The 9,620-nt window shown below is 35.3% G+C and overlaps 1 protein-coding gene across 1 annotated transcript; it reads left to right on the top strand.

The window, feature by feature from the left end:
• Positions 1 to 1,648: 1,648 nt before the first annotated feature.
• LOC107744596 (coiled-coil domain-containing protein 124-like) lies at positions 1,649 to 9,620 on the top strand. The gene is made up of 6 exons (XM_016558315.1): positions 1,649 to 1,748; positions 2,698 to 2,873; positions 3,123 to 3,168; positions 4,355 to 4,483; positions 7,808 to 7,939; positions 9,226 to 9,620. The coding sequence occupies exons 2-6, from the start codon at positions 2,711 to 2,713 to the stop codon at positions 9,425 to 9,427; spliced, it is 672 nt and encodes a 223-aa protein (XP_016413801.1). The 5' UTR covers positions 1,649 to 1,748; positions 2,698 to 2,710; the 3' UTR covers positions 9,428 to 9,620.

The raw sequence follows: 9,620 nt of genomic DNA, 5'->3' as shown, positions 1-9,620 counted from the left end.
GCTGATCCGTGCTGGTCGCTGAGGAAATACATCAACTTCACACTGAGGATCGCCGGATCGGCTTTCACCGTGGACGAAGTGGAGTCCAGGCCAGGGTCGCCACATGTGGTTGCCACAAGCCCGCCGACCGTGCCGTTCTCAAGCCCGCCGGCCTCTGCTCACTCATTACTGAGCAAAAGTGGCACTGATTTTTTTTTATATAGATTCAGATCTGGAAAGATTTCACCTACCACTGTCGTGTAAAATGTGCAGATGAGTCCAGTTGAGAAGAGAGATGCCCACATATTTAGGCCTGTGGCTTGATTCAGAAAAGAAGAAAAGGTCGTTGAGAACAGTACAAAAGTGCAAAAAAACTTGCAACCAGTCATACGGGATCCAACTTGTCCACTAATTAATTGAGATGCAATAGACACGTGAAGCCATGAAACCGTTTTAAAAAAGTGCAAATCAGTCGATTTCACTAACCCTGATTCAAGATGACTGCAGGAGCAAAGATCACTATTCCAGTATAGAGGAGCTACAGAAAGAACCAAACAATCTTAGTGTTACACAAATCTAAAGCTTAAAAATGTTATAATAAAAAAATTAATATGCACATATTTTATGCAAACTAAATATCGGAATTGAAAGTATACAAGTGATATTCATAGCTTTGTTGATCAGTACTCGTGGGGTACATTGTACATGCAAAAGCACATGCTATACATACTAAATACAGAAAAGTGAAAAATTATTATGGAAAAATGCATATTAAATTAGAAAAATAGAAAATAGAATGATATTCACTGATTATCTCAACTTTTGGACCCCACTGTATCAGAGTTATTATACGTAGTAAAAATAAAACTAAAATCATAAAAATATCAGTTGCCTGAAATTAAATAAAATAAAAAATAAAAATAAAAAATTTTCAGCTAGCTGCCAAAGCAACATTTCCCTTAAACTAAACTAACTAAAACTAATAAAACTAAAATACTGTGTAGACACATTTTGAAGTGTGATATAATGAAATATATTTATGTATAAATGTATTATATAAAACAACATGTATGTGTGTGTGTGTGTTAATATGCACTGAACAGAATGTACCTTGATATAATTTAGCAAAGTATAACTATATATAACTATTCTATTTTGTTTATTCTTTATATGAATACAGTGGGGTCTAATGTCTGGTATTTTTCAATGTAGCTAAAAAACATAAAGCTTTGTAATTTTGTTTTAAAAAATGACTAAATATTTGAGATTTTGTACTATTTCTAGGTCAAATAAGTAAATAAAAAAAAAATAATTTCTAAGATTTTCTTGAGTCCACTGAAATTAAACATTCTCAAATTATGCTGGATATCCGTATAACAAGTCCAAACTAAATAGACTGTTATGCTCATAAGATAAATATGAAATTAAAAAATAAACAAATAAATAAAAAAGTTACAATTAAATTGTTTTGCTAATTCTATTAACATAAAGCATTGAATGCACATGGCATTTGATTCCAGTAGCATAAAGACCTTTGGACCCCACTGTTTGCTGGTTAAGGAGTAAATAGCCTGGTAACAGTGTCTCTGTGTGGTACCCGTTTTTATATAGTCTATGGTGGTACCACATATATTTCGATTTTTCTGTAGCCTTCTTGTTGACAAAACGGGCCACAACCTCCAGGTGGTGCTAAATGAAACCCTGCAACTGCGTCGCGTCGGCTTGAGAAGAAGAGCGAACAACACCCCAGCAGGCTGGCGGAGGAAAAGGTTGGTGCTACTACATTATATATTAGATTCGGTGTCTGAAAATGACTTCGAATAATAAAACGAGATGTTTAAGACGTCCTCCTCTATATCTGCTTTCATTGTTCAAATGGCAGTGTCCGATACAATCTTGAACGTAAAAACGGTCACTCTCTGAAACCAGAGTGATTAGCAAAAAAGCTAACGAGAATGTTCCTGAAAAGGAAAAGTAGAATTAAGATGTTGCTACAGTTCCAGAATGTTCCCTTTTAACACTTTATTTTAGGAAATTTAGAGAATTAAATCTAATAGCCACGAGTCAAATGATACGCGTGCTGTCAGGACTAAAAAAAAACAATGTGTGAATGTGTATTATATTTGTATAGACATACACGCAATTATAATCATAATTATTAAAATTGTACCTCTTTATATAGATATAATAAATAAATAGATAGACAGACATAAAATAGATAGATAAATAGACATATAGACAGTTTTTAATTGCTATCACACGTTTCTTTCTCTTTGCTTGTGGCTGGAAGAAAAGCAGCAACTGTTTTCCAGAATTTCCTTCTCTTTTGGAAGTAACGGTACTTAAAAAAGAAATATCTGGGGTTTAACTCTCTCCAGTAATACCAGATTATGTTAATACTGTGAGAACAAGGGCCTTCTAAATCCCTTCATTTTTCTGTTATTTGATGTTAGTGATTTACTGTGAAATGTATTACTCACGAACATAAATTTCTTGAACACTGTGTATCAGAAGATGCTCAAACCCCAATAGAGAGCCCAATAATCCTCAATCTAGTCCTAAAAAATATTATGATTCAGCCTCTGGTCATCATTACCATGTGTTTAGTTTTTGTCTTTCTCTCATTAGAATCTGTTTATACACCACACATTAATATCCTATGTGATCTCAGCACCTATTCTGACACTTTCATTATGGTCATCAACCTTACCTCCGCAGGGAAGTACCAGGAATGCCGAAGAAATTCCAGGGTGAGAATTCCAAATCGGCCACAGCGAGGGCCCAGAAGGCCGAAGTCAAAGCAGTCGCTGATGCACGCAAACAGAAGGAGCTGGAGGATGCGCTCTGGCAAGATAATAACAAACATGTCATGAAGAAAGAGCAGAGGAGGGTAGGCTAAACTTATGTCCTTAAGAGCATGGCAACTGATATGTTGTCAGGGTCAAATGATAAAATAGTTCCAGCAGGCCTTCAGTATTATGTCATGAAATATATCAGTACTGTGATTAGATTTTTGTCTCTAGTGTCCACAGCTAATTGGCAGTACCTTCTATGAAATCAGAAGTGAAATACAGTACAACAGTGCCTTGTGTATGGAGTGTAGCATAAACACAAGGTGGCAGTAAAGATCTTTCTCTCTGCAGACTTTGACAGGGAAATTGTCCGAATTGAAGTATTCAGTGGTACCTGGTGAGAGATTGCTATCTGTTAGAAGCCACAGGAAAATGACAACAAGTCAAAGTCATTTTGGGTTCTTCAAAATAAAATTTGTCACTGTAAAAATATCTATTATGAAATGATAAAATATTTTGCATTTATACACTAAAGTTAAAAAAATTGGGTTTGGTAACATTTTAAAATGTTTTTAAGGCTCTTGTGCACACAAAGGCTGCATTTATTTGATCAAAAATACAGTAATATTGTGAAATATTCTTATTATACAACATGACTGTTTTTTATATTTTAATACATTTTAAAATAAAATTTATTCCTGTGATGACAATGCTGAATTTTCAGCAACCATTCTAGAAATAATTCCAATGTAAATTTTGTGCGTTTTTTTTTTTTTTTTGAGTAACTTTTGCACATCCTGTCATGCCGGGCTGCATAGACATTTTGCAGCATTAAGGTTAACGATTAATCGATTCATTGATCGTTAATTTAAACGACGATCGATCATGGAAATGATCGAAAATTGACATCCCTAGTTGCTACAGTTCCAGAATTTTCCCTTTTAACACTTTATTTTAGGAAATTGAATTTGTGTATTATATTTGTATAGACATACATACACGCAATTATAATCATAATTATTAAAATTGTATCTCTCTATATAGATAGATAATAGATAGACTAGATAGACAGACATAAAATAGATAGATAAATAGACATATAGACAGTTTTTAATTGCTATCTTTCTCTTTTTTCTCTTTGCTTGTGGCTGGAAGAAAAGCAGCAACTGTTTTCCAGAATTTCCTTCTCTTTTGGAAGTAACGGTACTTAAAAAATAAATATCTGGGGTTTAACTCTCTCCAGTAATTCCAGATTATGTTAATACTGTGAGAACAAGGGCCTTCTAAATCCCTTCATTTTTCTGTTATTTGATGTTAGTGATTTACTGTGAAATGTATTACTCACGAACATAAATTTCTTGAACACTGTGTATCAGAAGATGCTCAAACCCCAATAGAGAGCCCAATAATCCTCAATCTAGTCCTAAAAAATATTATGATTCAGCCTCTGGTCATCATTACCATGTGTTTAGTTTTTGTCTTTCTCTCATTAGAATCTGTTTATACACCACACATTAATATCCTATGTGATCTCAGCACCTATTCTGACACTTTCATTATGGTCATCAACCTTACCTCCGCAGGGAAGTACCAGGAATGCCGAAGAAATTCCAGGGTGAGAATTCCAAATCGGCCACAGCGAGGGCCCGGAAGGCCGAAGTCAAAGCAGTCGCTGATGCACGCAAACAGAAGGAGCTGGAGGACGCACTCTGGCAAGATAATAACAAACATGTCATGAAGAAAGAGCAGAGGAGGGTAGGCTAAACTTATGTCCTTAAGAGCATGGCAACTGATATGTTGTCAGGGTCAAATGATAAAATAGTTCCAGCAGGCCTTCAATATTATGTCATGAAATGTATCAGTACTGTGATTAGATTTTTGTCTCTAGTGTCCACAGCTAATTGGCAGTACCTTCTATGAAATCAGAAGTGAAATACAGTACAACAGTGCCTTGTGTATGGAGTGTAGCATAAACACAAGGTGGCAGTAAAGATCTTTCTCTCTGCAGACTTTGACAGGGAAATTGTCCTAATTGAAGTATTCAGTGGTACCTGGTGAGAGATTGCTATCTGTTAGAAGCCACAGGAAAAGTCATTTTGGGTTCTTCAAAATAAAAATGTGTCACTGTAAAAATATCTATTATGAAATAATACAATATTTTGCATTTATACACTAAAGTTAAAAAATTTGGGTTTGGTAACATTTTAAAATGTTTTTTAAGGCTCTTGTGCACACAAAGGCTGGATTTATTTGATCAAAAATACAGTAATATTGTGAAATATTCTTATTATACAACATGACTGTTTTTTATGTTTTAATACATTTTAAAATACAATTTATTCCTGTGATGACAATGCTGAATTTTCAGCAACCATTCTAGAAATAATTCCAATATGTTAATTTTGTGCTCAAGAAACATTTCTTATTATCAATGTTGAAAACAGCTATGCTGCTTAATTATTTTTGTGAAAACTGTAATACATTCTTATTTAGAATTCTTTGATGAACAGAAAGCTCAAACGTACAGCATTTATTTAAAATAGAAAACTTTTGTAACATTATAAATGCATTTTGTAGCATATAAATGCATGCAAAACATCAAAGTGGAAAGATGCTACTACCCATGTTAACCAGACAAAACTTTGGCCCCTGGTCCTAATTGACATGATAATATGGAAATGTTTTTGAGTTCTGTAGTAAACACACAGAAAATTGATTCCCTCCACGTCCACGTTTTCCATGATATGTTGTCTAACATTCCCGCCGTTGGCTGCTAATCTTGTATCTAAATGACACAGCTGTCTTCCTCGTTAAAGCTGCAGACATGTGAGTCTGAGTAGCACACAGTAGATTAATACATTGAAAGTCAGGTTTAGGGTTGCTCAGGAAATGAGCTCCCCACGAACAAAACGAAAGCTGAAGCCGACTGGTTTAAACTAACACCGTCACGCAAGTTCTGATATCCTCTATCAATTATGCCGCATATTGATGAGTGTTCGTTGTCAGTAATGGAGCTTGATTTTGACATTAGGCCTGGATGAGGTCCATGGGAGAATGTATTGACTGATATGCAGTGATTGGCTGTTTATAATGTCTGCTAAGCTATTTTATGCCATGTTTAGTGTCAGCAGACCAGATTGCAACTGGTCTACATGTAATAAAGGTATCGAGTGAAAGAAAATGTTATTTAATATATTGACTGCCCTGTTGCAATACATGCATAATCATAATCTTAATTAGAATAATATTTAACCATTTACCAGTTGCTAACAAATTAAACAATTAATTTGAGAACTGAATCAGTACGATGCAATGCAGCTTGCAAATGTGTTAAAGGAATAGTTCACCCAAAAATAAAAATATTTTGGCATCATTTTCTTACCTTCATCTCGTTCCAAACCTGTATGACGGTTTCTTCTGTTATCTTCTGACAAATTTGTCCATGCAGTAAGTCAGCTGGGTTTGATGTTGTTTTGGACCCCATTCATTTATTGTCTGGATAAAAATACCCCCTTTCCTCCCAAAAAAATATCTGCTCTTTGTTCTGCTCAAAGAAAGACAGTCATTCAGGTTTGGAATGACATAAAGGTAAATATATGATGCCAGAATATTTTTATTTTTGGGTGAACTGCACTGCATCATACTGACTCAGTTCTCGCATTAATTTTTTGTTAAAGTAACAGTCTCCCCTAAAAAGCATCATCATTTACTCACCCTCATGTTGTTCTAAACTTGTTTGACTTTCTTTCTTCTGTGCAATGTAAAAAATAAAAATTTGTCTCCAAACAGTTTTGGTTTACGTTGGCTTCCATCATATAGGCAACAAAGCGAAGGAAATCAGTGGGAACTGAAACTGTTTGGTTATTAATATTATCAGGGGCGGACTTACCCATTAGGCAAAGGTAGGTGACCACCTTGGGCCCCCAAAAGCCAAGGGCCCCCTAAAATGCTTTTCATATAGGAGATGCGCATCAAGCGCCCACACGTGGTGTTTATTACCACGACAACCGTCCGAGTTGAACGTGCTTTTTGTGTATCCTGCTTGAAGGAGATGAAAATATTATGCATCTGAAGCTGTAATTAAATATTGAGAAAAAGTGTGTATTATATGTTTATAATTGTTTTAAATGCCGCTTACTCATTTATGAGAAGGAACCAAGTAGAGGACACAGTTACTTTTTTGGTTGATATAGGCCTAATCCTTAGGTGTGTAAATGTATAATTGCCTTTTCATTATCTTTTCAGTTTTATTTAAATTTGTAGTTAAAATAACTAAAAATAAATGTATTTTAAAGTTTAGAATTAGACATTAGACCTTTGCACACAGGCTTACGCTGGTAACTCATCAGTGGACTTTCCTCGTCAATATAGGCTATATTTTTAGACACTTTTCTCATTCTATATTTCTGACGTTCCAAAAGCACCTCCCACTGTATCATTCCAATTGTTAAGGAAACCCTGACAAGTTAAAGTCACAGTGAAACGTAATTCATATTATGGTGTAAATTTGAATAAAACAGGTTATCGAAAAAGGAAAAAATGACAAGCAGGGACTTGGTTCAATCCGTTGATGGTTCATTGGATGGAGGCGGATGTGATTGCATGCTTTCAGTTGATTTTAAGAAAGGGGCAGGGTTTAAGTCCAGAGGGAAGTCTGTCATTTTTCTTCAGAACATCGAAGAAGTTATGATATTGGGATTTAAAATGACACGGTCAAATAAGTAAATAAATAAAAAATGAGATTCATACAATGGAGAATGGTTCACATTGTAACATTTACATTTAGAAAATAAATGCAGTGAATTTTCATTTCATGCTGACATTAAGCACTATTTACATCAGGAGTCACAACAAAATAAATTGTATTGCTGGTCAAAATTCATACCTAGTACAGTGCACACTGATTGCAATGCACATTTTTTTTTGTATGCAGTGTGCATGAATAAAACAAGATGCACTTATTTTCACATTAAGCGTAAAATTTGGCCTGTCTTATTGTTTTGCTTTGAATAAGCCTTTCCGGTTTTCTCATTTAGTCTTCTGTATCCTTTCGAATCTACAGAGAAAAGCCACTTGGAGATGCCGCTTGAGGAGAATGTCAATCAGATAGTTCCAGAAGAAGGCACGGTGGAGGCCCAAACCATTGAGGATGCCATCGCAGTTCTCAGGTATCCTGTTCTCTAGAGAAAGACATGTTTGGAGTGATTAGGAGACTCTTGTTTTACAAACATTACATACAGTATACATTTTTTTAAAAAGTCTACATTTGTAAGAGTCACAATTCTCAGATTGTTGTGCTCTTAAGTGCTGTTCTAAAAACGTCTTAGAAAATGTCTTAAAATCTCTTCTTTTTTTTTTAAGGTGATAAAGTTTTAAATATCTTAAGACTTGTTAATATTTATTATCTTAAATGGTACAACAAAAAGCTTAACTATCATTTTAGATGCCTTGAATTTTAAGTGGAAAATAGGAATCATGATGCGCCTAATGCAATTATTAAAATTCAAAAGCCTATAATTTAATTAATAAATGTATGTGCTGCACGTTCTACAGGCTCTCCGTTTCAGAGCAGTTTGCAATCAATTCATTCCGGGCATTTGTTTATTTATTTATTTACACAAGAGATTGCTTGTGATTTATTGTTGATGAATTATGGCAATGATTTTATATTGTAATATGATGTAGATTGATGTAAGAGTGCATATTTTTTTCTCCCACAGCTTTCAATGGGTTGTTTCAAGAAGGGTTGCAGCGGAAGCTAGCAATAAATAAAAATTTCTACCTATTAGATTGTGTTTTATTAACGTCTACACCTACCCCAACCCTAAACCTACCCCTTGTACAGTGCGAGAAAAATTCTGCTGTATTGATGTGCACATACCCAGTAGTTTTTGCTCTATTCTAGCCTTAGAAGGGTTGCAGCGGAAGCTAGCAATAAATAAAAATTTCTACCTATTAGATTGTGTTTTATTAACGTCTACACCTACCCCAACCCTAAACCTACCCCTTGTACAGTGCGAGAAAAATTCTGCTGTATTGATGTGCACATACCCAGTAGTTTTTGCTCTATCCCTTCTAGCCTTAATCCTTTGAATGAGCTGCTGGAAGTATAAAACATAGACATTTCAAAATAAGGGTCCCAGTGTATTTTGGGGGAGTTTTATAATTACAAATCCCATGTTGTGCAAAAAAATAATTTTCTCTCTGGGCCACCCAGTCACATGAAGGAAAGGCTAAGAACATAATTTAACACATTCACTATATAGATCTGACCGGTACTGACGCAATAACCTTTTTTTTTTTTTTTGCCTTTTTTTAAAGCTAGATGTTGTTCTACATGTGGTTCATGCCTTTGTTTTTCAGCACTAAGGAAGACCTGGATCGACACCCTGAGCGTCGTATGAAAGCTGCCTATGATGTTGTTCTACATGTGGTTCATGCCTTTGTTTTTCAGCACTAAGGAAGACCTGGATCGACACCCTGAGCATCGTATGAAAGCTGCCTACGCTGCGTTTGAAGAAGCAAACATGGCACGCCTTAAAATGGAGAACCCCAATATGCGACTTTCCCAGCTAAAACAACAGCTCAAGAAGGAGTGGACAAAGTCTCCGGAAAACCCCCTCAACCAACGAGTGGCCGCCTACAACTCCAAGTAAACCAACACAATGGCACTTAAAGACTGACCCTCGGTGCAGATCCTAACAAATACAAAAAGGCACCACGATTAAATTTGGACACACAAATGTAACAAATGAACTGCTGATCTGTTCACACCCCTCACCTCGTACGTGAACTCGCAGACAAACTTGGATTATTTAACTAATTATTCAATAAATATCTGATGATGAA

The sequence above is a fragment of the Sinocyclocheilus rhinocerous genome, unplaced genomic scaffold, assembly GCF_001515625.1.
Source record: "Sinocyclocheilus rhinocerous isolate Xijiao unplaced genomic scaffold, SAMN03320098_v1.1 scaffold4213, whole genome shotgun sequence".
Lineage (NCBI taxonomy): Eukaryota > Metazoa > Chordata > Actinopteri > Cypriniformes > Cyprinidae > Sinocyclocheilus > Sinocyclocheilus rhinocerous.
The sequence above is the reverse complement of the archived record's forward strand: the minus strand, read 5'-3'. Positions and strand labels throughout refer to the sequence as shown.

Coding starts and splice junctions, on each gene's coding strand:
- LOC107744596 (XM_016558315.1), top strand. CDS start 2,711: ATGCCGAAGAAATTCCAGGGTGAGAATTCCAAATCGGCCACAGCGAGG. Junction 2,874..3,122: donor GAAAGAGCAGAGGAGGGTAG/GCTAAACTTATG, acceptor TTCTCTCTGCAG/ACTTTGACAGGGAAATTGTC. Junction 4,484..7,807: donor GAGCTGGAGGACGCACTCTG/GCAAGATAATAA, acceptor TTTCTCATTTAG/TCTTCTGTATCCTTTCGAAT.